At 56.2% G+C, this 25,937-nt stretch overlaps 1 protein-coding gene across 3 annotated transcripts in view; it reads right to left on the bottom strand.

Moving 5' to 3' along the window:
* The window catches only part of SEPTIN9 (septin 9), a 220,269-nt gene that overhangs the window by 93,205 nt on the left and 101,127 nt on the right, over nucleotides 1–25,937 (bottom strand). For all 3 annotated transcript variants that reach the window (XM_003818283.5, XM_003818285.5, XM_003818284.4), the window contains one exon: nucleotides 5,066–5,710. In XM_003818283.5, coding sequence (XP_003818331.1) covers nucleotides 5,066–5,710 — 645 coding nt within the window. The remainder of the gene's footprint in view (nucleotides 1–5,065; nucleotides 5,711–25,937) is intronic.

The following is a 25,937-nucleotide window of genomic DNA, read 5'->3' as shown; positions in this document are numbered from 1 at the left end:
GGTCAGAGCCTCGGAAACCGAGAATCCACCCCACCAGCATAAAGCTCAGACTTCACCAGGCCCTGGGGCGGAGAAGCAGGCAGGGATGCCTCTGCCCTCTGCAGCCCCTCTCTTCCTCTCCCTCCCCTTCAACCATCTAGGTGCCCACACTCCCTCCTGAAATGCTGACTCCTTCCAGAACCCCCACACTGAAGCCAACACCCACCCACTGAGCCCTCCAGCACAACCTCCAGAGGAGAGACCAGGTGTCCTGGGGGTAAAGTTGACCAGGAAAGTTTCTGCTTGGTCTCTAGGGACGACCCATGGGGGTCACTACATCTGCCTACAAGAACCACAAAAAAGCCGTCCCAACTCACCACCAGTGGCTCACTCCTTCAGCATAATTTCATGGCACACCTATTATGTCCAAGTCATTTACTTGGTATCTTATGGGATTTTTTTTTTTTTTTTTTTTTTTTTTTTTTTTTTTTTTTGAGACAGGGTCTCACTCTGTCTCCTAGGCTGGAGTGCAGTGGCACAATCTCAGCTCACCGCAGCCTCAACCTCCCATGCTTAGGTGGTCCTCCCACCTCAACCTCCCCGGTAGCTGGGACTACAAGCGCATGCTATCATGCCTGGCTAATTTTTTGTATTTTTTATAAAGACAGGGTTTCTCTATGTTGCCCAGGCTAGTCCCAAACTCCTGGGCTCAAGCAATCTGCCTGCTTCGGCCTCCCAAAGTGCTGGATTTACAGGCATGAGCCACTGCACCTGGCCCCTTATGGGATTCTTTATAAAAACCAAGACAGGCTGGGCATGGTGGCGTGATCCCAGCACTTTGGGAGGTCAGGGAAGCTGAGGTGGGTGGGTCACGAGGTCAGGAGTTCGAGACCAGCCTGGCCTATATGGTGAAACCCTGTCTCTACTAAAAATACAAAAGTTAGCTGGGCGTGGTAGCCCACGCCTATAGGCCCAGCTACTCGGGAGGCTGAGGCAGAAGAATCGCTTGAACCTGGGACCAGGGCAGAGGTTGCAGTAAGCTGAGATCATGCCACTGCACTCCAGCCTGGGCGATAGAGCGAGACTCCATCTCAAAAAACAAAAAACAAAAAACAAAAACAAAAAAAACAAAAAAAGAAAGACAACAGCCCTACCCTCAGAATCTAGTGGGGGCATGAAAGGAATTTTGAAGACTATACAGCAAAACCTCAAGCATGGATATCGCTGGCTTACAGGTGAATTTTAGGTTCTTTCTCATTTCTGTACTTCCTGCATTTTAAAGAAAGGGTACTCGATTACTTTTTATGATCTGAAAAACTACTTTCACATTAAAAAAAAAAAAAGTCTAGCAGAGGAAAGAAAGTTTATACACAAATCATTTATATCCCAAGCCAAACACGAGGTATTTGGACCGGGTTTTGAGGGATGCATAGGAGTTCACCAAGGCAGTGATGTAAAGAGAAGCAGAGGTCAGGGTTCAGGAGGTCAGGGCAAAGGGGTTGTGAGGAAAGGTGTGGGAGACCAAGGGAAGACCAAAGCAGGAGAAGCTGGGAAGCAGAGAGGTGTGAGCTGAGCAGGAGAGTGAATCAACCGTGGAGGGGCCTATGGTGAGTGAGCAGAGAAGGCTCAGGACGGGAAGAGATCTCAGCAGTGCTGTGCTTTGGGGAAGTCAGTCTGGGAGCAATTCAGCTGGGGCCCCAGGAGACCCTGCCCTGCGCCCACAGCTCTGGGGTGGAGACAAACCACAGCACAGACACCCTCCCGCAGGCAGAAGCCAAGGGGCTGGGCGTCTGCTCAGAGGGCACGGAACTCCCTCCATGATTCCTTTCCCCATGGTGCCAGCTGGATCCCTGGTCCTCGGGGGACAGAGGGGCCGCAGAGATTGGTCAGAGCTGTGCATCTCGGGGCTCAGGGAACTCCCAGCCCAGCCCCACATGGAGGGGCAGAAGGGGATGGGCCTGCAGGAAAGATGGGCAGGAAGCTGAGTTGGAGAGAACTGGATCCTTGTCCAGAACGGTCGTGACACAGAGAGGGAGGACGGAGAAGCAAGCAGGTGGTGCCTCGGAGGAAGAACTAGTGGGGCTCAGGCCTGGGCCCCCCGAGAAGCCACTCCCATCGGATTTCAAGAGCACTCCTCCATCGGGAAGGCCCTGCCCTCGTCTGTCCCTGCATTTCCTCCACTCGGACTTGCTTAGGCCCTCAGGACTGTCAGCCCAGCCCATGGACCTCTCCACGTGAGCTGGACTCCCACCTGCACAGGTCCCTGTCCGCGGGCGGCCGGGTCTGGGATGCTGATGGTTTTCTCCCATGCCCCGGATCCAACGTGTACATCCTATTCCATGGAGAAAGCCACCGTCCCCCCAGAGCGCCAGGTTCCTGGCAGCTCTGAACGCTGCTGCCTCCACGTGGTCTGCCTTTCTCTCCCCTTCCTGGCCTGATGAAATTGTACTTCCACTGCTGGGGAAGCTCCCTGGGCACTCCTTGTGTCCCAGCCATCCTGCTCACGGCTCGGTGAGCTCCAGAAAGCAGAGCCCGCAGGTTGTGTCCCTGGGCCTGGCTCCCGGCACAGTCTCTGGCACAATTTAGGGGCTAAACTGTGTCTGCCCCTGGAGGAGAATGTTCTTGTACATCCCCATGGACATCCCCCTACCTGTCCCCCAGAGCCAGGACCATGTCCCTGTGCATCCAGCACCAGCTATCACCGAGATTTAGATGGCTCGGTGACAACCGCCTCCCCAGCCACATCCTGTTTGACTCAGCTGAGTGTGAACACATCAACCCAGGATGGGGGTGTATCCGGCACGTCAAACAAAGGTCCTGCACCAACAGAAGGCAGGGGAGGAAACAGCCTCCTGCCACTCTGCAAACTGCCCATGCCTTTGGCCTGACACCATGCCACCAGCAACCACTGTCACTGAGTCTGGGTGGCTGGGGCAGGGTGGCTCTTCAGAGTCAAGCTTAGGGAGATGGGAGAGGGAACACGGACTCGCACACTGAGGGCCGGAAAGGACCTTCCAAGGCCCACTAGCCTCTGGCTACTCAGTGTGTTCCGATGCCCCCTCTGTAGGAAATGCAGAGTCCCAGGCCCCAGACCCGCCGAGACAAATGTGCACTCCACATGCCCGTGAAAGCATGAGGAGCACTGGTCTCCCCCCAAACCCACATCCTCTCCAGGCCCCACGTCCTCCCAGCCCCCAAGCCCACTGACCACTGGAGAACTCTCATTCAAAAAGAAAAACCAAAAAGGGGTTGGGTGGCTCATGCCTATAATCCCAACACTTTGGGAGGCCGAGGCAGGAGGCTCATTTGAACCCAGGAGTTTGAGACCAGCCTGGGCAACCTAGTGAGAACCTGTCTCTACAAAAAAAATTTAAAAATTAGCCAGGCATGGTGGCGCGCAACCTGTGGTCCTAGGTACTTGGGAGGCTGAGGTTGGGGGATCACTTGAGCCCAGGGGGCAGAGGTTGCAGTAAGCAGTGATCACACCACTGCACGCCAGCCTGGAGGACAGAGCAAGACCCTGTCTCAAAAAAGTCAAAGAAAAGTCAAAGAAGATGGAAAGCGGGACTTAGAGAGATGTGGAAGCAACCCAAGGGTCCACCGATGGAGGAATAGCTACACAACACAAGTGCATCGCACAACAGAATATTATTCAGCCTCTGAAAGGAAGGAAATTCTGCCCCATGCTACAGCACGACGGATGAACCTTTAGGACGTCATGCTGAGTGAAATGAGCCAGACACAAAATGGGCAGTTATTGTATTTTTCCACTCACACAAGGTTCCTAGAGTGGTCACATAAATTCATAATAAAGACAGAAAATAGAATGGTGGCTGCCAGCAGCTGGGGGAGGGGCATGGGGAGCTTGGTCTAACGGGGACGGAGCTCAGTTTGGGAGGATGAAAAGGGTACCGGAGATGGACAGCGGTGGCAGCTGCGCAACACCGTGAATGTACTGAATGCCGCTGAAACGTACACTGCAAAGTGGCTAAAATTGCACATTGTATGTTGTGTATTTCACCACGGTTAGAAATAAGAAGCAGCAGCTAAATCAAAAACCCAGACTGTGCTGTTTGTCCAACCTAAAGAAGGCTTACTGAGCATTACTGAGTTCTGATCCTGTGCCCAGAATCAGACCTGGCTCTTGAGGGGCTTCTAACCCAGCTGACACCTTAATATAGCCCCATGGAGCCACGATCCCTGCTGGGGCCAGGGGGCACGCTTCTGAGAAGGGACCCAACCATGTCCCACAGCCTGGCATTTCCGAACAGGCCCTGTGTCCCACAGGACTGGCACCAATCCCCTGCCTGTAAGCTCCACGTCAGCACGGCTGTGGGCTTGAGCCCTCCCAGGACACTGCTGGAGGCCCATGGCCTCTCTCCTCTCGCCAGAAGGGCACCCCCAAATAAAACCGTGTGCAGCTATCACACAGCCCCCTGGTCCAGGCACCCCTTCCCAGTGCCCTGAGAATTTTGTCCTGCAGTCTAAGGTGCTCCTCATGTTCCCCTCCCTCTGCCACAACCATCCCTCCTGGGGGAGGAGGACCAGACCATGGGCTCCAATGCAAGCCTCAGGAGGCATACGTCCCTCCTCCCTTCCCCAAGCCCTCGGCCTCTGCTGGGCATATCCAGGCAGCCTGCAATTCCTCAAGCAGGAGCCACCAGAATGTGACAGCCCTTCTAGGGGTCTCAACTCCACCCTGTCCTACACCCCTGCATGAGCCTGCCCTGGTTCCTGCGTTGGCTCCTCATTCTCCAAGCCTCCCAGGCCCTCCAGGGACACACAGCAGACAGAGGTCCTAGCAAGGCCCACGGTGACCCATAAAGGAGGCTCCTTGAAACCCAGAAAATCTTTCCAAACTCTCATTCAAGTCCCGCTTGGGGCATCTTGGCATGTTCCCATCAGACAGAGAGAGCCACCTCTCCTGAGCTTGCAGACCCCCACCCCCATGCATTCCAGTCTTTCTGGGTCTCCAGGGTAGCACCCTCCACCCATATCCAGCTTCTTCCTCCAAGATTCTGTGGCAAAGCCAGCAACCAGGCCCCCCATTACCACAGCATCCAAGACCTAGCGCTCTGCGACTCACCCTCCTGGCTCCGGGGTGTAGCCTCAGCCACAGGGGGCTGGGGCTTGGGCTCCAGCCTGCTCTGCAGCTGAGACACAGGGGCAGGCTCTGAATTCTCCAAGGTCTGGGCTGGGCTGGGGGCGGTGGGCGCCTCAGCAGGCTTGGGCATCTGGATCTCCACCCTCTTGGGGGCTGCGTCGGTGGCAGGGGCAGTGGGCACCTCGGGGACCTTGGAGGCAGGGGGCTCCATCCTCCGGTGGGCTGACTCCTGGGGTTTGACGATGGTGATCTCCGTCCTCCGAGGGGCCGGTTCTGGCGTCTTGTGGCCCAACACCTCGGCCCTCTTGAGCCCGAACCGGGACGGGCCGATGGCCCCGGCGTTCTCCACCTGCTTGGACGAGATGTCAATGGACAGCTCAGTGCGCCGGGACACGGGCTCGGCCGCCTTGGGGCCCGAGAGCTCCACCCTCCGCAGGGACGCCTTGGGGGAGCGCTGGCTTAGGGAGTCCACATGGCGGGCCGAGGGCTCTGAGTTCTTCACACCCAGGTCCTGGAATTTCTGGGTGGAGCTGGCCACAGTGGCTCGGAGTAGGGGAGTCTGGACCCTCCGGGGTGGGGTGGAGTTGGGTGTCTCGACCTCCTCGACCTCAAAAGATCTTTTCAAGGCTGAAAAATAAAGAGAGGGGATGCAATTGGTGAATAGATGGCTAGGGAACACTCCGGCATGCTTCCTGCTAAGGAGCAGCAGAGGAAGGCAGGCGATGCTGCGGTGAGGGCCGGGGGTCTCTTCCCGTCCTTCATGTCTCAGCAAGCGGAAGGGACAGCCCCATCCTAGGAGAACCATCATGAGTTCTGGGGCAGAGATGCAGGCTGGAGTGGGAAGATGCTGCCCATTGTGTCTTGCCATGGCCACGGCGCAAACCACACAGCCTCCCCCTCCAGCTACGTCTACGTAGGAACGTTCTAGTTCCAGAGAAGACTTTTATTTCCTTTTTTTTTTTTTTTTGAGATGGAGTCTTGCTCTGTTGCCCTGGCTGGAGTGCAGCGGCACCTCCCGGGTTCAAGCGATTCTCCTACCTCAGCCTCCCCAGTAGCTGGGATTATAGGCATGGGCCACCATGCCTGGCTAATTTTTGTATTTTTAGTAGAGATGGGGTTTCACCATGTTGGTCAGTCTGGTCTCGGACTCCTGACCTCAAGCGATCCACCCGCCTCGGCCTCCCAAAGTGCTGGGATTACAGGCGTGAGCCACCGTGCCCGGCCTTGATTTCCTTCTTGTCGCGGCTGTTTTTATACCTCCTCACCTCCAGCCAAGGCACACACTGGGACACCACCAGCAAGCACACCTCTACCATCAGCTGCAGCGGGGGACATGCCTCCAATAATAAGTGACCGCAACTGTAACCAATCAGAACCGCAGCGGGAACAAAACCCCATCAATGACACCAAGGGCGGACACTGGAGCTTTCAGTGCCGGCGAGGCGCTGGGCTTACCGAGCTCATCACATCTGCAGCCGCTTAACCCTGGGATGTAAAGAATACCAGTACCCCCAGTACAGATGGGGAAAGTGGGGCACAGGGTAGACACAGAGCCAGACTGTACATCAGGCTGATACCAGAGCCCAAGGTTCTAACCACTTGGTTTTCCGGCTCCCCAAGCTTAGTCCACAGGAACCAACTTTCTCAGTCATCAGCCTCTCCTGCATCTTCCCATCCACTACTACAAGCCCGTGCAGTGATGCCAACCACCAGCTCCCGCCCTGCAGCCATCCTGCCTCTCCACCAGGGTCTGCTCCCTCGGAGGCAGTGGGGATGGTACCTGGGAAGCTGCCACCTCCACAGTCCCCACAACCGCACTCCAAATGAGAGCCAGCCGCTCCTGGTTATCAGGGCCAGAGCAGGGAGGGACCCACATGGCAGGCACATTCACCAGCTCCTTCCCCAGGCCAGACCCACAGCACACCCCTGTGGAGACCCACAGTGTCTCCCCAGCCGCTCCCTGCCTCACCAGGACACAGAGTCCGGGTCTCATGGGATCCCACCACTGCCTCCCCTGCCCACAGGAAAAGGGATGACAGCTGGTCCCCAGCCCCCAATAATAGCTCTCCAGGACCAATTTCAGTGCCTTCCCCTCACCCGTCTCTCTTCCTCCAAATGCACTCAGGCACTGGGGAGGGGAAGAGGAAGCCCAACCCCCTAATCCTGGCCGCCTCAGCTGCCAGCTTCCTGGGCAAGGCACTCCTATGGGCGACCTCTCTAAGCCACAGGCACCTCTCCTTCTTGGTGGACACAGACGAAATCCTGGGTCACTAAGCTCAACCTCCACCAGAAGCTGGGCAAGGAGCCGCGTGGACTCCAGAGAACTCTCAGTTGTCACAGGCCCTGTCTCAGCTCCGTCACTGCCCTAGAGGATATGGGCCCGGCGTGGCCAGAGCTGTTCACTTCTCAAGAGAGTAGAAATCTGGATCTTTATATGATATCTCCTGATCTTTAAATGCTGGCACAAAGCAAAACAAGCCCTTTTTAAAACACCGAGCAGCCTGGCTGACGTGGTGAAACCCCATCTTTACTAAAAATAAAAAATTAGCTGGGCATGGTGACACTCGCCTATAGTCCCAGCTACTCAGGAGGCTGAGGCAGGAGAATCGCTTGAACCCGGGAGGCAGAGGTTGCAGAGCTGGGATCGTGTCACTGCACTCAGCCTGACTGACAGAGCGAGACTCTGTCTCCAAAAACTAAAACTAAAACTAAAATAAAACACCGCAAGGCCAAACAAAATCAAATCCACAGGCTGTATTCGCCTATGGGTCCAGCCATGACCTCTAGCTGATCATGTGGCCGCAGGGCAGCAGGATACTGAGCCCCAGAGTCAGGGGTGTGCCAGGTGTGGGCTCCCGACATGGTGTCCCTCTGTCCCTCTGCACCCTGCATGCAAACTGCTGGCTGTGTTCTGATTCTGCAGAAGCCCCAGGGCCCCAAGGAAAGGTTGAATGTCCACTTCTACCAGCCAGAAAGTCCAGGGTTCAATGCCCAGAACTGAATGTAATGAGATGGGCTTACCAAGCTCATCACATCTACACCCGCTTAAACCTGGGCTGTAAAGAATATTATTACCCCCCGTACAGATGGGGAAAGTGAAGCACGGGGTAGACACAGAGCCAGACTGTACATCGGGCTGATGCCAGAAAGTGCAGAGCTCAATGCCTGGGTCCTCGTGCGGTTCCCAGGGCCTCCCGCGGTCCTCTGATCTGCCCCCTGCCTCCTGAGCACTGTCCAAACTGTCCCCACATGGTGTGCCTCTGTCCTATGGGTGCTGTAGAGCAGGGGCCGGCTTCCAGGTGTCCTCAGCATCCTTCTGTGTGGCCAAGTTGGAGAACAGAAACTAGACAGGAGAAGGCCTTGTCCCAGGTCCAACCCAAGAAAACAAATGACCTTCCCTGGGAGATCCGGTGAACCCCCTCCTTGGGGAGTCCCCTTGGAGTCACCCCCACCATGGCCAACTCATGATCGAAGACACTGCACCAAAGCAGAGGCTGCCCTGGTGTGAGCTTACGATTGAGTCTACGGTGCGGATGCAATGATTTATTCCAGCCAGGCCCACGTGCACAAGTGGATCATTCTAGAACCGGAGCTGGCCCCTCCCCTAGAGCTCTCCTCCTTCCTCCAGTTGTCTGCGTGGCTGGCGCCTCACCACCTTGGCCATCTGCGCAAAATGCACATGTGTGCCGGTCCCCAACCGTCCTCTCCTCTCTTTCAATGCTTGGTGTCTTTTCATGGATGGGTCCCTCCCTCCCCACTAGCTGGCCTCTGTGCTTACTGCCCGGCTCTATGATCCCTCTGGGTGTTTCGGTCCAGCACCACTCCCATGCCCACTAGCTCTCAGTAAGCTCTGAGACAGCAGGGGCTGTTCCACCCGCAGGGGCCACCCCACCATCAGGACGGCGCTGCTCAAAGGCGAGTTTGTTCTAGATAACAGCCAGGAGATCTCACAGCCTCCACAACTGCAAGAGAATACAACTGTGTGCTATGAGAACAGTGAGAACAGGAGGCGCCCCATTCTGGAGGTGTCCATCTTCCCCAGGAGATGCCCCACTCTGGGGGTGTCCATCTTCCCCAAGGAAACCATGTCCCGGCTGGAATGTCAAGAAGGTGATACCTAAATGAAGAGGTGCCCACCCTGGCTCATGCCATCCCCCCAAACGAGCATGCCACCGCCTCCTCCTCCTCTTGGGAATCCTCCTCAAAGCCAAGCCCACTCCAGCCCCCTTCCCGGGGAGCTGGCCTCCCACACAGTCCACACCACCCCCTCCCCATGTCATCCTGGCCACGTCATGACTGTTGAGATTGGCTACGGGGGTGTGTTCGGGCTCCCCGGGAACAGAGTTGAATGTTCTCTACTCCATGACACCATGCCTTCACCAGGCCTCAGGCGCTTCTAGAAAACCTACTAAGCCAGGCGTGGTGGCTCACGCCTGTAACCCCAACACTTTGGGAAGCCAAGGTGGACAGATCGCTTGAGCCCAGGAGTTCAAGACAAACCTGGGCAACATGGCAAAGCCCTGACTCCACTAAACAATACAAAAATTGGCCAGGGGTGGTGGCATATGCCTGTAATCCCAGCTACTCAAGAGGCTGAGGTGAGAGGATCACTTGAGGCCAGCAGATCAAGGCTGCAGTGAGCGATGATCACACCACTACACTCCAGCCTGGATGACAGAGTGAGACTCTGTCTCAAAAAAAAAAAAAAAAAAAAAAGACAACCAAAACCTACTAAATGCCAGGCGTGGTGGCTCATGCCTGTAATCCCAGCACTTTGGGAGGCCAAGGCAGGCCCAAGGCAGGCAGATCACCTGAGGTCAGGAGTTCGAGACCAGCCTGGCCAACATGGTAAAACCCTGTCTCTACTAAAAACACAAAAATTTAGCCAGGCATGGGGGTGGGCGCCTGTAATCCCAGCTACTTGGAAGGCTGAGGCAGAAGAATCACTTAAATTCGGGAGGCAGAGGTTGCAGTGAGCCCAGATCGTGCCACAGTACTCCAGCCTGGGCGACAAAGCAAGACTTCATCTCAAAAAAAAGGCTGGATCACAGGATCACAGGATAGGCACAAGCCCTGAGGGAGCTCCCAAGGAGGAGGGACGCACTAGACCTTCACCCCCATTTTAGCCCGTGAAGATTCACTTTTGTCTGAGGTTCTGTAGAGGGTTGACTAGTGACCCCCAAAAAGACATGTCTAATACCTAACCCCAAGAACCCACGAATGTGACCTTATTTGGAAAAAGGGTCTTTGCAGATGTGATTAGGGATCCCGGGATGAGACTATCCTGGATTTGGGATGGGCTCTAAATCCAGTGCTCGGTGTCCTTATAGGAGAAAGGCAGAAGGGGACTTGGGACACAAAGAGACACGGTGGAGAGGGCTACGTGATGACAGAGCAGAGACTGCAGAGATGCTGCCGGAGCCAAGGAGCGCCTGGGCCAACGCAAGCTGGAGGAGGCAAGGAAGGGTCCTCCCCTCGAGCTGTCGGAGGGAGTGTGGTCCTGCCAATACCTTGATTTCAAACTTGTGGCCTCCAGAGCCATGAGCAAATCAATCTTTGTTGGGCCACTTTGTTTCCAGTAATTTGTTCCAGCAGCCCCAGGACACTCACAACGAGACCCCTGGGAAGATGAAACCCCTGGCTGCACAGTGGCCCAGGGTGAGGCTCGCTGGTGTCGTCACCCACTCTCCAGCCCAGCCCCAATCCCACCACAACCACACTTGACAAATGGCCCACTGTGGGCCAACGGACACGTGGCCACTCCAGAGCTGCCACATCAGGAGCCCAGAGGAGCGAGAGCTGCCTCCTTCCCCCTTCTTGGAGTCGCACAAAAACCCCAGATGGTTGGAGAAGTCATCGGAGGAATCACATCACTCTAGATTCTTGTTTCATTGCTGGGATATTTGGCAATGAAACAAGATCATCCCTGCCAGGAATGCCTCATGGGCAATTGCCTCCCCACGGAGGACACTGTGAGTTGTACCCAGCCGGGAAACATTAGGAGATGTCTGTCACCAGGCTGGCAGAACAGGGTTCCCCAGCATCTCCTCCCCCATCAGAGTCCTAAAACTACGCCCTGGGTCCTGCAGTCACACACAGTTGCCCCTCTCTTCCCAATGTGCAGACCTCCTGGGAAGCCCCCTGCCACCACCCTCACAGTGGAACCGGCATAACCTGCCCAGGGGCAGGTCCTTGTCACTTTATACGTCTCCATCTTCCCTGTGGAGGGAGACGCAGCCAAGGGGTATCCACATTCACCCACAGAAGCGAGAGTGTTCGTGAGCTTGTCATTTTGCAGATTTTAGACCCCCGTACGTGACTGCACAGATCCACAGGCCCAACTGGGCAGATTCAAAGGACCCACGCAGCAGGGAGGAGCACCGGACAGCTTCCTCCTCTGTCTGCAAGGAGTTAATGCAACTGAAGGACACAGAAGAGGCTCCCAGCTGAGCATCACAACTGTGGACCGTGCACAGTGTCAGAAAGATGCAGAGCCAGGTCATGTTGGGAGGATCCCCATGCTGTCACTGGAAGGTAAAGCAGTGTCACCCCCCCACCCATAGAGCAGGAGGTTCCCACCTTTGCCAGCCATCTCCTTCATCTGTGAATTCAAGTCCCCTAAAGCCAGACTCCAACCTCGCAAGCTCCCAAAAGCCTCCCTGGGTCCCTTCTCCAATCCCCACCGATCTCAACTTGCTCCAAAAGCCTGAAGACCGTTCATGTGCTTTGGCCCACTTCTGGGAATTTATCCCAAGGAAATAATCAGAAGTACAGAAAGATTTATGTATGAGGACATTTGCATCAGCATTAAACTGACAAACCCTGGAAACAGTCCGGGTTTCCGCAGATTTTCTAAACCCATATGTCAAAGGCCTGCACCATCATTAAAATCACATTTTTGAAGATGAGAAATGCCGAGAATATTAAGTAAAAATAGCAGGATACAAGATGTATACAAAGATCCTAATTCCATTTCATACACACATGTGCAGTTTGCATGCACACACACGCTCACACCCGGGCAGAAAATAACGATCTCTGGATGGAATGAATGGTGGTGGGTGTTGTTCATTACAATTTCCTGCCTTCTGAGATGCTTATACTACTTGGGGATCACTTAGCATGTTCAGGGAATAAAACCATCGATATTGTTTTTTTTTTTTTTTTTTTTTTTTTTTTTTTTTTGAGACAGTCTCGCTCTGTCGCCCAGACTGGAGTACAGTGGTGCAATCTCAGCTCACCGCAAGCTCCGCCTCCCAGGTTCACGCCATTCTCCTGCCTCAGCCTCCCAAGTAGCTGGGACTACAGGTGCCTGGCCACCACGTCCGGCTAATTTTTTTGTATTTTTAGTAGAGACGCAGTTTCACCGCGTTAGCCAGGATGGTCTCGATCTCGTGACCTCGTGATCCACCCGCCTCGGCCTCCCAAAGTGCTGGGATTACAGGCGCGAGCCACCGCACCCGGCCGATATTGCTCTTAAAAAACACACCTTGGTACTGGCTGGGCGTGGTGGCTCACACCTATAATCCCAGCACTTTGGGAACCCGAGGCTAGAGGATCGCTTGAGCCAGGAGTCCGAGACCAGCCCGGGCAAATGGCAAGACTCCATGTTGGAAAAACAAAATTTAAAAAAAAAAAAAAAAACACACACACACAGACCTTGATGCCAACAAGCTGGAGGGTGTGGGTAACTGCATGCCGGCCCATCCCCATCCCCACCTCTGGAAAAACATCTCACAGCCCAGGATGGGCACAGGGCTTCTCCTATTCTCAAGCACCTACGGTCTCAGCTGCAACACAAAAAGAGGCCACAGTGGGCCACCCTCCAGATGCAAACTTTCCCCTCCAGGCCCATGGGGGGGTCGAAGCAGGAGCAGCCTGGACCTGGGCCTGTTTAGAGAGGAATGTGCCGCACAAGGGACCATTGTTAAGGCCCCTGCTCTGACCACAGGCTGCCTGGCAAACCGCTCCCAGCTCCTGAAACCAGATCAAGCACTTCCTGGTGCACATATCAGGCCTCAGTCTGGGGAGGGAACACCAAGCGAGCCACAGAGCCCTGCTCCAGCCTGGGACAAATGTTATGCAAAGAAATGCTAGAGCCCAAGGTCAGAACAATCTTATGCGTAGCTCAGCTCTCGTAGGAGGGAGCAACGTGGCCTCTGCCCGGGGCAGGGTGGAATTCCAGGCTCAGGTTCCAGGAACGCTACCCCTGGTCAAACTGGGTCTCCTCTGAGCAGCAGCAAAGCAGGTTCTGTCCCTGAAGAAACACTGGCTATCTGGGAGCCAGGGTCAGGGCTCAGGGAACCCGGACAGATGGTGCCAGGGAGTAGGGAGGCACCTCCCTGTACGCTACCCTGAGCCTGCAGGAAAAAGCCACGGGAAAACCTCACCTGGCAGATAACTCCCCATAACCCTTAGGATCTACAGAGCGAGTCCAGCAGCATGTACGCCATGGGCACCTCCTTGTCTTCACTCTCCTGTGACACTGGACCTTGGCACAGGTCCCTGATCTGTGTAGGGTGGGGTGGGGAGTCAGGCAGGGCCTTGGCGCTGGCAGAGCGGGGTCCAGTTGCAAAGGCTCCTTCACCTCCTATTTATCCAGGACTTGGGGGACGAGGGCCAAAGGCCTGGTGTGCCTTCGAGGAGCTTAAGGACTGCTCCAGAGCTGGAGACAGGACGTATGGGCCTGCACAGGGACTGTGCTCTTTATTTCAGGGCTGAGAGCAGGAGAACCAAACAGGAGAGTGACATAACCACAGTCTACCCTGAGCCTCAGTGTCCTCAGTGTCACCTGCTGTAGGAGGTGATGGGGTAATAAGGTGCCCCTGAGGCCGGGCGCAGTGGCTCATGCCTGTAATCCTAACACTTTGGGAGGCTGAGGTGGGCGGATCACCTGAGGTCAGGAGTTCGAGACCAGCCTGACCAAAATGGAGAAACCCCATCTCTACTAAAAATACAAAAATAGTCAGGCGTGGTGGTGCATGCCTGTAATCCCAGCAACTCAGGAGGCTGAGGCAGGAGAATAGCTTGAACCCAGGAGGCGGAGGTTGTGGTGAGCCGAGATTGTGCCATTGCACTCTATCCTGGGCAACAAGAGCGCAACTCCATCTCAAATAAAAATAAATAAATAAATAAAAAATAAGATTCCCCGGGTGCAGGCATGGCACGCAGCAGGGATGACTGTTGCTGGTGTAATTACCATCTCCTGGGTGCGCGTCTGTGGGGGCTGTGCATGCTGAAATGTGTGGTCACCTTGCTGGTGGCCAAGGCTGTCCTGGCCTTACTGCTACCAATCACACCCACTGACTTCACATGGCCTATTTCCGTGTCTCCACCCAGAGCCTTTCCTAGTGCCCAAGCCCTCGGAAGGCTGGAAGGAGTGAACAGTGCAGTCCTTGGCCAAGAACTGAAGTATAAAAACCCCAGCTCCCTTCCCCAACCCCAGGTGGGACAAGGCTGGCGGCACGGTCTGCAGTCTCCCCATGCTGCCCGGTATGGGGGCTGGGCAGCCACCTGTGGTCACAATGAGCTGATGAGGCACCCTTTATTGGCTGGATTCCCTGCCTGGCCCATTCCCACACTCAGGCATCCCCCGGTGTCCCCTCCCACTGAAATCCCTGTCTCAGGACCTGCTTCTGGAGGGACACAAATTAGCCCCACCCCTGGCCTGGGCTGCTTGGTGGAGGAGGGAGGTGGCTCCTGGGGCAGGTGGAGCAGGCTCCGGATAGGGAGGAGGACACAGTTGGGGTGATGGGGAGGCGTGTGTTCTCAGGAAGCAAAACAGTCCAAAAGGAAGGGCTTAAAAATAGGTGCAGTGAAGCTGAGCGGAGCCTGCGAAGGGAAGCCAGGAAACAGCAGTGTCAGTGGAGGGCGGCCCCCAGGCTCCCCACAGAGAGCCACATTTGTTTAGGGACAGGGACAACGTGAACAGAAGGCACAGTCCACATCAAGGCGGAGGAGGCGCTCCCTCCTTAGAGAGCCGCAGCCAGATAGTTCAAACCTGCCAAAGGTCTGGGAGGGAAGAACCAGGGTGCCACCCCACCCCCAGCTCAATCCCTTTCCCAGTCCCCTCCCCCTCTGCCTTCCCAAGGCCAGGCCTGGCTGGGCCACAGTACTAGCAGCTAAGACCCGCCTCCAGTGCCGGCCCAGTCCGCAGGAGGCCAGCTTGGTGGCCAAGGGTTACTGACTGCCCAGGCTTATCTGCACACGTGGCCCAATTACTGAGGTCTGGGACTTCGGGTCATCATCCACAGTACCTCTGGACAAGGAGGAAAAGAACCATTGCCACTAACCCCTGGATGGAGGTGCAGGGAGCGTCAATAGTATCCCTGAAAACGGGGGTCGGCACCCAGGGAAGAGCCACAGGAGGCCACTCAGGGTGACCGTGAGGCCACCCTGCCCCATCTGATGGATTCTGATGACTATCTTTGCTCAAGTGTTAGGAGGAGGCTTCTTTCTCTCTGCCTCTGGCAACCCTGGGCCCGAGAAGTCCCAGGCACTCCGGGGGTCCTTCCTGCTCATCACAGCCCCACCCAGGAGGCCTGGCTCACTCTGCAATGATGATGTGAGAATGAGCAGGTCTGCCTAGTGCCAGAGCCTGTGGTTGGATTTTCGGCTGAGGCCAAGAGAAATAAACAAGCCTCCTCCTTCCCTCTGCACGCTACAGGAAGGGCAGCTCGCTGGCTGCAAGGGGACACTCCACCCTGCCTATGGGGCACAGCGGCCCACAGCATTCCTTCCAGAAACGGAGCACTGGCAGGCCTGGGTCCCCGTAAGATGGAACACAAAGGGGTGGGCAGCTGACCTCAACAGGCAGCCCTTGGGATTCCAAACCTTCTCTTATCCCCCAACTTTGTGATGTTAATTTCTCCCTGGATAAAGCTCTCTAACAACCTGGCAAGCCAGCACCAGCTGAACCAGCCCCAGCTTGAACCAGCAGCTTTCCCCAGCCCAGCTACAGTCTCATCCCTCCAGAAGGGAAAAGAAGTCCTACGGATTCCTTTACAAGGAACCTCCAGAATCTGCTATGGTGTCCGCAGGGGACACTGGCACCAACTCTGGGTTTATTAAATGTAGTGGGTTCAACAGGGTCCCCCAAAACGATATGTCTTAAGTCCTAACTCCTGGAACCTGCGAACATGATCACATTTGGAATACGGATCTTTGCAGATGTAATTAAGGTAAGGATCTCAAGGTGAGATCATTCTGAATTTAGTGGGCCCTAAATCCAATGGTGAGCATCTTTATAAAAGACAGAAAAGGAGAAAGACACACAGACAGGGGGAGAAAGCCACGTGGAGACGGGGGCCAGAGATCAGAGATGGTGGTGATGCGTCTGCAGGCCAAGGAACGCCAGGAATCTCCAGGAGCCGCCGGAAGCTATGTTTGTAAGCCCCCAGGTTGTGGCACTCTGTTACAGCAACCCCAGGATATAGACCCCAGGAACAGAACACAGAAAAGAAAGGGGAGGAGGCCTAGAGCCTGCTGTGGCCACTCCAGCCATTCCGTTCGACTCCCTCAGTGTCCCGTCAATTCTGAAGCCCCTTCTAGCCACTGAGTCACCGGTTCTGAAAAGGAGATATGGGTGTCCTGGAGCTGGTCTAGCCTGGCAGGAGGCAGCCTCGCCACACTGCCCTCTCATCAGCCATCAGCTCACACAGGCCCTTCACAGTGGGCAAGTGCATTGTTGCCCCAGCCTCCGCCGGCCCTTCTCCTGCTCGGTTCCATCAGCCGCAGAGCTTTCTGCTGTTGTCTCCTCTGGCTCAAGAGGCCCATACATCCAGCCTTCCTGGGACAACCCCAGCTCACATCTGTTGTCCCACCGTAGTCATTCAAGGGTCCCTTTCACTAACAAGTGTCCCCCAATGGACAGTAAGTTATACGGTCGCCCTACCTGGGGCCAGAATCGTGCCCCACCAGAGAAAGGTCTTGGAGTAACCACACCCAGGGTCAGGGAGCCACCTGTTCAAGAACAGAAACGTGCGGCCGGGCGCGGTGGCTCACGCCTGTAATCCCAGCACTTTGGGAGGCCGAGGCGGGCAGATCACGAGGTCAGGAGATCGAGACCATCCTGGCTAACACAGTGAAACCCCGTCTCTACTAAAAATACAAAAAATTAGCCGGGCGTGGTGGCAGGCGCCTGTAGTCCCAGCTACTCGGGAGGCTGAGGCAGGAGAATGGCGTGAACCCGGGAGGTGGAGCTTGCAGCGAGCCGAGATGGCGCCACTGCACTCCAGCCTGGGCAACAGAGCAAGACTCCGTCTCAAAAAAAAAAAAAAAGGAAGGGAAATGTGCAATTTTTTTTTACCTCTGAAACATGAAGGGGAGGTGGCTGCAGGCCTTCTGGGAAAGATTTCTCTACTCTTTTTTTTTTTTTTTTTTTGAGACGGAGTCTTGCTCTGTCGCCCAGGCTGCGGTGCAGTGGTGCGATCTCTGCTCACTGCAAGCTCCGCCTCCCGGGTTCATGCCATTCTCCTGCCTCCGCCTCCCGAGTGGCTGGGACTACGGGCACCTGCCTGGGACAGCCACTTAGCAGCTTCTGCTTCAAGCCATCTCTCTGTACGCAGAGCAGAATCAGGACCACAGAAAAGGCTCCAGAGGAGGCCACTGCTCACAGGGCCTTGGGTCCTCTTCTTGAAAGGCAGCCCAGCCTCCAAGAGGGCAACAGCGACTGATCCGGGACGAAGGCCTCTCTGTGCCTGCTCCCGCCATCTACCGCGTGCCCCTGGTTCCGGCAGCCACAGGGTCATTCCAGGCAGACTTTAAAGTGGCGCTAAGTTGCTGGACTTCCTCTTTTCTTTACTAAATCAGTTATGGGAATGGGAGCACCTCTGGCACACTCTCAGATGTGCTGCACTGGTCTAGCGCTCCCCCCACCCCCCACCCCCGGGTTCTAAACCAGCTGCTGGCTGCTCCACTAGGAGCAGATTGAGGGGAAATGGGCGGAAGCGGCAGGGGAAGAGATGTGAGGCAGATAAAGAGGAAGAATTTCCTGGCTGGGGTGGGGCCGCCAGGGCCTGGGTGAGAGGGCCGCCCACCCTCCGTCCCTGGTGGAAGGCAGCAGAAGGGTGAGGACGGATCTGTGTGGGAGGGTCTAGGTGTGGCCTGCCTGGGGGTAGGAGAGGGACCAGATGACCTTTCAGGTCTCCTTGGGTCAAAGACTCCCTGATAAATGGCTGTCGCTGAAGGCAGGAGCGAGGCCCTGGGAGGTGATTGACTTCAAAAAACCACAGGCTGCAGCTCTGAGGGCCTCAAAGGTTAAGTATGGAGTCCCCCAAAATGAGGCTTTCCTCAGCTTTAATCCACCCACGTCCTTTAGGTGGCCCCAGACACCCCGCCAGGGCCTCTCTGGCAGCTCTCCGTCCTCGATTCTGGAGACAGAGAAACGTGATGCTGGCTCCTGGTCTGCTCATAGCCCCTCGTCCCCACCACAGGGTCGCCAGCCACCTCCTCAGCCTACCGCGTGCCCCTCCTTCCCCTCTACTTCCGACCCTCCAACAGCAGCAGACTCTTCCCCAAACACTCCTTTGCCCAGACCCCGGGCTTCACGCATGCTGCTCTTAGAAATGCATCCCAGCTCCCCGCGAGGAGCCAGCAAGGCTGCTCTGTGCTCCTTCCCATGGATGGGAAGCTCTGCCGGGGACCAGGACCCGGAACTGGAGACCCTGAGGAGCGTGTTGGTCAGTGTCTGTTCTGAGGCCCGGGACGGAGCTGCCAGGCACAGGCAGCATCGGTGTGAGGGTCCAGCCTCCCGGACAAGTTCTCCCTTGTCTGTTCCCAGACCTGTCACTGCACACACAGGCGGTGACCATTCCTGATCTGCCTGGGCAGAGAAGCCACCCCTCCCTCCCTCCTCGTCTCATTGTCGATTAGGGGAAATGTTACAAGCACATAAAAAATGCAAAAAAAAAAAAAAAAGGGCCTAACACCAGGGGCCACTTGGCCCAGGTGGAGCCTCCATTAATCACGGGGCTCTCTGTGTTGTGGCCCCAAGGCGGGCAGCCGATGGCCTCTGCCCGAGCCAATATGAGCTGCAGCCTAATTACAGGGGACGGTGACCCCAGGGAGCAGAGTTCAGGCTCCGGTCATAGCTGCACCCAGGAGCCAGCTGCTTCCCAGGCCTGCAGAGCCAGGGGAGAGGTTTGGAGGACCGGCACTGAATGACATGATCCAAAGCGCGCCAAGCTGGGCTGGAGGTGACGGCAGAGCCACAGTGGCCACAGAGCCCCCACGTGAACCTACACGGATCTGCCTGGTTTAGGTTCTGCTGAACTCCAGGGTGAGGGGGACCTGGTCTCCATTCTCAAAGACATGAAGAGGTTGACAAAGAAGAGTCACAGGTAAAAGGGGGTGGTGGGTGTGCTGTGTAGGAGAGGCTGCAACTGGACGCAGAAGATTCCAGAAGGGGTAACCGGAGAGAGGCAGCACCTCCAGAAGACGGGCTGCCTGGCTGCTCCAAACAGCCCAGGGTGTGACTGAGGGGACTCTCGGACTCAGCCGGGGCCCCTCCTGCTCTGAGACAACGCATTGGGAAACTCCATCAAGCCCAACTAAGAACTTGAAAAGCTCCCCGGAAACCTAGCAGGCAGGGCGGGCCCCTGGGAGGACCCCTGGTATACCCCGAGAGCCAGACACAGCGAGGGGGCCCCACACTTCTGCCCAGAAGCCTCACGGTAGAGGGGCAGAAGCCCAGGGAGGTGTAGGCACTGAGACCAGAGGGGCCTACAAGAGAGGGGTCTGGGGTAGAGGGTAGCTGCTGAGAAGTCCAGGAAATGGCGCCTGCCTTTGGGGAAGTGAAGCTCTGGGAACAGGGCTGGTGAAGGGGGGCGGGAAGGGGGAGGCGGGGGGTGGAGGGTCAGGCTAGATCAGGCACCTTCCCCAGCAGCAGATTCATGAGCCTCTGGAATCTGTCCACAGAAGTGACAAGTGTCCTGCTCCCAGCCCTGTTCACACACTTACCCATCAAGTATGGCAGAGACAGCTGCCTCTTACCATCCACCTTGGGACCTGGACCTAAGTGGAGGTTTCTAGAGGGGCAGGTCCAGGGGAAAGGGTCTCCTCAGAGGCAGCCGCCATTCAGAGGACCCGAGATGAGAACCTCATCACGCCCTCATCAGACAGAGGAGATCCACGGTGTCTCCAAGCCTGGTCTCCTGCTCCCCACCCAGCAGCGTTCCCTCTGCTCACCCCAAGCCTAGAACATTCTGCTTCCCCTAATAGCTGCTGCAGTGGACTGAATAGTGACCCCCAAAAGACATGCCAGAGCCCTAGCCCTCGGACCTGTGAATGTGACAGGAGTTGGAATAGGGTCTTTGCAGATGCAATAAAGGATCTCAAGAGGAGAGTATCCTGGATTTAGGGTGGGCTCTAAATGCAATGACAAGCATCCTTACAAGACACAGAGACACAGAGAAAAGGCCATGTGAAGACGGAGCAGGGAGTGGCGTGACGCATCTACATGCCCAGGAGCACCCAGGAGCCACCAGAAGCTGGGAGAGAGGCCTGGGCCGGAGCCTCCCGCAGAGGCCCCAAAGGATCAGCCTGGTCGACACCTTGATTTTGGACTTCTGGCCTCTAGAACCATCTTCAGCCCCCAAAGTTCGTGGGGCTTTGTTGCAGCAGCCCCAGCAAACTGTCACGGGGGCCCTCCTCCCCTGCTAAGCCTGGTACCCAAAGCTCCCCAGCTATCTGGGGCTAACCACACTGACCCTGGGACTTTCAGGTCACCCGTGTGTCCCGCTCTTCTGTTTAACCTTCAGTGCCCGTGCGGTCACAGCTTCTCTCTCGTGATATGAGTCCTCTGGGCCTCTGAGTGCTCATCTGCCCTGCACTGAAGGCTGAAGTTAAATCCTGGAGAGAACTGACCCCTCTTGCGGGCAGGGCAGGCACTGTGCCCCCAGCACAGCCAGAGGGTACCGGCTGAAATGTGTCCCTGTAAAGTGTCTCCCCTATGCCTGTATTTTCCTTCCAAGTGGGGAAGCCAGAGAGGCCTCCCCAATCTTTCCCCCAGCCCCCTGGGGCAGGAAGCCTGTGGTCACCTGTCCGCAAGGATCAGGTGGACAGACAACTAGCCCCTCCCAGGCCACACCTCATCAACAGAGGGCCCCTCAATTCTGCTGGTGGCCTATGAGAGAAGGAAAAACTGAAGGAGTTGTTTACAGTAAACTCCAAACCCTTGTGCCAGAGAGGCCCACGGCTGAGCAAGGTACCCCCACCCCCACTGCCCTGAGCTGCCAACTCAGCCCAGCTCAGCACTGTGACCTCTGACCTGCCTGTGGGCCACGGGAGCCAGGCCTGCCAATCAGCATCTCCCAGATACCCATCTTGTGAAGTCCCCAGTGGCTGAGTGCTTCCCCGCCCTTCCCGGACAGCGTGGGCTACAGGGGACATTGGGCAGGAAGACAGCCAAGCCTCCACTGCCCAGAAACTGCCCGGGCCCATTGCAGCAACAGGGACCCACCCACCAGCATGAGGCCCCTCTGCAGGAGGGGTGGGGGCAGGAGGGAGCCTGTGGGGCACAGGGCTGCAGGAGGAGTCATTCTTCTCTTCATTAAATCGCAGGTTTCAGCCAAGTTATCCCCAGCATGGCTGCTTGCATGGGAAGCCCACAGCTGAGGGACTGTCTGCACGTGGCATGCAGGAGTCACAAGCGCCATCTACACCCCACCCCGGGCCAGGCGGATGACCTCTCTGGTCTCAGTTTCCTGATGAGGAACAGGAAGGGCTGCACCGAAAGATCCCTTCCAGCCCGGACATGGAATGACCCCACGAGGGCCACAGTGAGGTCTGTCCCAGCTCCGCACACTAGCTCAAGCCAGCAATTTCCAAAGGCACAGCCGCAGGGGCCTCGGAGCAGGGACAAGGAGGACCAGCCCGCTTCGCCCTCCTGGGCAGAGGTCAAGGACCCTGTCTTTGGCCCACATTCCTTGTGGCCAAAAATGCAGAAGCAGGCAGTGCTGGCAGAGGCACCTAGACCTTTGGGCAAGGCAGGGGCTCCACCTGACACCCCAGGCCTGGAGCACGAGAGAACCAGCCCAGGCTTCAGGTCCCCTGACTGCCAGCGACCAGGGAATGTGACACTTTCCGGCCTCTGCTTCCTCATCTCTCAATCCTAGGGGGAGATTAGGTTGGGTGATGTGTTTTTCTTTTTGACAGTAAACTTTTATTTATTTTTGTTTTTAGTCTTGTTTTGAGAGGGGGTCTCCCATGGCCAGGCGCAGTGGCTCAGGCCTGTAATCCTGGAACCTTGGGAGGCCGAGATGGATGGATCACTTGAGGCCAGGAGTTTGAGACCAGCCTGGTCAACATGGTGTAACCCTGTCTCTACTAAAAAATATGTGAGCTGGCAACTCCGAGTCCCCAGCAGCCTCGGAATGGAGGCTTTCCTCTTGTAGGATTCTCAAATCCTACAAATACGAGTGTCTGTAATCCAGCTACTCAGGAGGCTGAGGCATGAGAATCACTTGAACCTGGGAGGCAGAGGTTGCAGTGAACCAAGAACATGCCACCACCACTTCAGCCTGGGACACAGTGAAACTCTGTCAAAAAAAAAAAAAAAAAAAAGGTGGGGGTCTCCCTATGTTGCCCAGGCTGGTCTCAAACTCCTGGGCTTAAGGAATCCTCCTGCCTCAGCCTCCCAGAGTGTTGGGATTACGGGCACGAGCCCATGAACTTTTAAAAATAACATCTATTGCTTTGTTCCTGACTGTAAAAGGAATTTAGGCACAAAGCCGAAAATTTGCAAAATGCACAAAAACAAAGGGAAAAAATCTATAAACCCACAACCCAGGTAACTTCCATCAATATTCTGACAAATGTCTTTCCACTCTTTACTGGGGAGTGTGTGTGTGTGTGTGTGTGTGTGTGTGTGTGTGTGTGTGTGTGTTTAAACAGGTTCATACAGTGATGATGTTGGGTGCTTTCCTCCATGGGGCGCCATGTGGCTGAGGTCCCTACACATTTGGGCCCGTTCTCTCGATTCCTCTGTAGTTCTGATGTTCTGATTCCAGATATGTCATTCTTGGCTCGGACTGTTCAGGAGAATCATTTCTGGATCTTGCTAAAAAATGGACTGCTGGTCCCCAACTCTTGGTGGTTCTGGCTCAGGAGGGCTGGGTAAGCCTGGGCACCCCGGAGTGTTTCTGGGGCGCTGCAGGTGTGAACCTCTGCCCTCCTGAAGACTCACAAGCCTCATCTCCCCCATCCCCTCCTTCCTCCCCAAGAATCCTATAAGAGGAAAGCCTCCATTCGGAGGCTGCTGGGGACTCGAAGTTGCCAGCTCACAGCCCCACCCTGCCCCCACCTCCCCGGGAGTTATCCAAGGACGATGTCCAGCCTCAGCTGCCAAGTCTCAGCTTCAGGGTCAGTCACACACTGAAGGACATGCAGAAGTCGCCGTGTGCTGGGCACTGCTGAGGACAAAGGCCTGAATGACAAGCGGGAACAAAGTCACAAGGTCCCCAAACCTGCCCGAGGTCCCACAGTCAGGGCCTCGGAAATCCATGAAAAAAGCCAGTTTAATACCCTGCCACGGAACACAGGCAGGAGAGGGAGCAGCCCCCAGCCAGCCCCCAGCCAGCCTCCCGCCAGCCTCTTTGCGAATCACCCTACTCTGGGTCACAGTCAGGGCAGCCGGCACCTTCCTCCCTGCTCGACAGCCCTTGAGGGCAGGAGCCAGCTTGCCCATCATTGTCCCCTCTCCACTAGGGCCTGGCACCCTGCCTGGCATATAGTAGAAGCCTAAGAAGGGCTCACTGTGTTCATTCTGCAATAGTCAATGTGTATGAGTGCTTACCATACCTGAAGACAGTGATTTACTCTTGTCCCCATTGCACAGATGGGAAACTGAGGCACTGAGAGGCTGATGACTCCCCCACATTGCCGTGTGGGCAAGGGCAAGGCCAGATGTGAGCCGGCACACTGGGCCATCACGCCCTCTGCCTCCACACTCCGCCCTGGGCCTGGGAAGTCTACCCTCGGAGATCCCCACGATGCTGACACCTCGCTCAGCCCCTCCCTGCACCCTCTCCCACGGCTCCCAGCCACCCAAAGTACCAGCCAGGTAGCACTGTTATTCCGGTTTTGCAAACTCAGTCATTGAGTGGAAGAGCAGCCAGGCTGAAGTGGGGCAGAGGCAGCCCCCGTCAGACCCCAGGGTCAGGACCCCCAGCCATCCCCACTCTCCAAGGACTAGTAGACAGAGATTTCCATCGTGCTCAGCCAGGGGCCAGGGAACAGGTCTCCACAGCGGGGAGTGATGGATGGATGCAGGTGCGGACTGGGAGGACCCGGGCCGGCCTTCCAGCGCTGGAGCCTCGGCAGCCCAATCTACCTTGTTGGGCTCTCGTGGGGATTAAAAGACACCTTGTATACAAAGTACCAGCCCAGGGCCTGGCACCTAGGAGGTGCTCAATTAAAGGAAATGGTTATGAAAAATAACAAGGAGAAGCTCAGTCACAGGAGGTGCCTGTGGGTAAGGAGAGAACAGCTGGAAGGGCCTGGACTTGGGTCAGAGACAAAGAATGCAAGAGGGAGGGAAGGAGGGAGGGAGAGAAGGAGGGAGGGAGAGAAAGAGGGAGGGAAAGAAAGAGGGAGGGAGAGAGGGAGGGTAGGGCAGGCGACAGCTGGCTCCAGGGCAGCTGTGTGCAGGAGCCTGCTTCATCATTTAAATATTAGGAGAGATGTAAATATTTGAGTGAGGTCCTCCCAGCCTGGCCTTGCTGTGGCCACAGCCAGGGCTGGAGAAAGTTCCTCCCTCACCAGGGTCTCCTTTCTGTGCCCCCTACCCCAGCTGTCCCAAGATTCCATGTTTCCGGGTCAGGAGTAGGGGTCTGAGAGCAGCAACCAGGCAGGGCAGGGGGACTAGGGAGGGACCCCGCCTTTGCTTCCACCCTCCTCCCTCGCCTTTGCCTCCACCCTCCTCCCTCTGCACAGTCCTGGGCCTGCAAAGGTGCGAATGAAGGCTCTCCTCCCCCACCCGACCCCAAGGGGCCCAGGCGGCCAAGGGTTTCTTTTGTAGTTTAGAAAAAAAGCAAAGCAGCCCTTTCTGAGGTCTTCTGGTGGAGGCCCAGGGTTTAAAGCTCGCTGCTACAAACCTGCAGCCCCCTCTGCCTCTCCAACAATGCCTCTCTCCCACCTGGGTTATTTCACCACCCTGGTCCCTCCCAGCCCTCCAGGTCTCCTGGGAGAGCCTGGATCTCGTGCGCAGCAGGGCCCCTCCAGTGCTGCGGTGCACCCCGCCTGGCTGCGGGAGCCTGTCTCATGCCATGACCTGTGCTGGCACCAACAGCCCTCTCCCCCACCTCCCACCTGAGTGCCGAGGGCAGCTGTGCCAGGCACAGACATACAGTCTTCCACACACACTATGAGTCTGCAGAAATGGCAAGAGAAGGCCGAGCGCAGTGGCTCACACCTGTAATCCCAGCACTTTGGGAAGCCAAGGTGGGCGGATCACCTGAGGTAAGGAGTTCGAGACCAGCCTGGCCAACAGGATGAAACCCTGTCTCTACTAAAAATACAAAAAATTAGCTGGGCGTGGTGGTGCGTGCCTGGAGCCTCAGCTACTCAGGAGGCTGAGGCAGGAGAATCGCTTGAACCCAGGAGGTGGAGGATGCAGTGAGCCGAGACCACGCCACTGCACTGCAGCCTGGGCAACAAGAGCGAAACTCTGTCTCAAAAAAAAGAAAGAAAGAAAGAAAAAGAAAAAAAGAAAAGAAAAATGGCAAGAGAAGCTGGCCAGCATCACCTGCCTGGCAAACTCCTACCCCAGTCTCTGGTTAGGAAGCCTTCCTCCAGGAAGCCCTCCCGTTCTACCCCTTCTCCTGAGCCCATGCCTAGACCCCCAGTGCCTAGAACA

Source organism: Pan paniscus, chromosome 19, assembly GCF_029289425.2.
Source record: "Pan paniscus chromosome 19, NHGRI_mPanPan1-v2.0_pri, whole genome shotgun sequence".
Lineage (NCBI taxonomy): Eukaryota > Metazoa > Chordata > Mammalia > Primates > Hominidae > Pan > Pan paniscus.
This window is presented reverse-complemented; position numbering and strand designations above follow the sequence as displayed.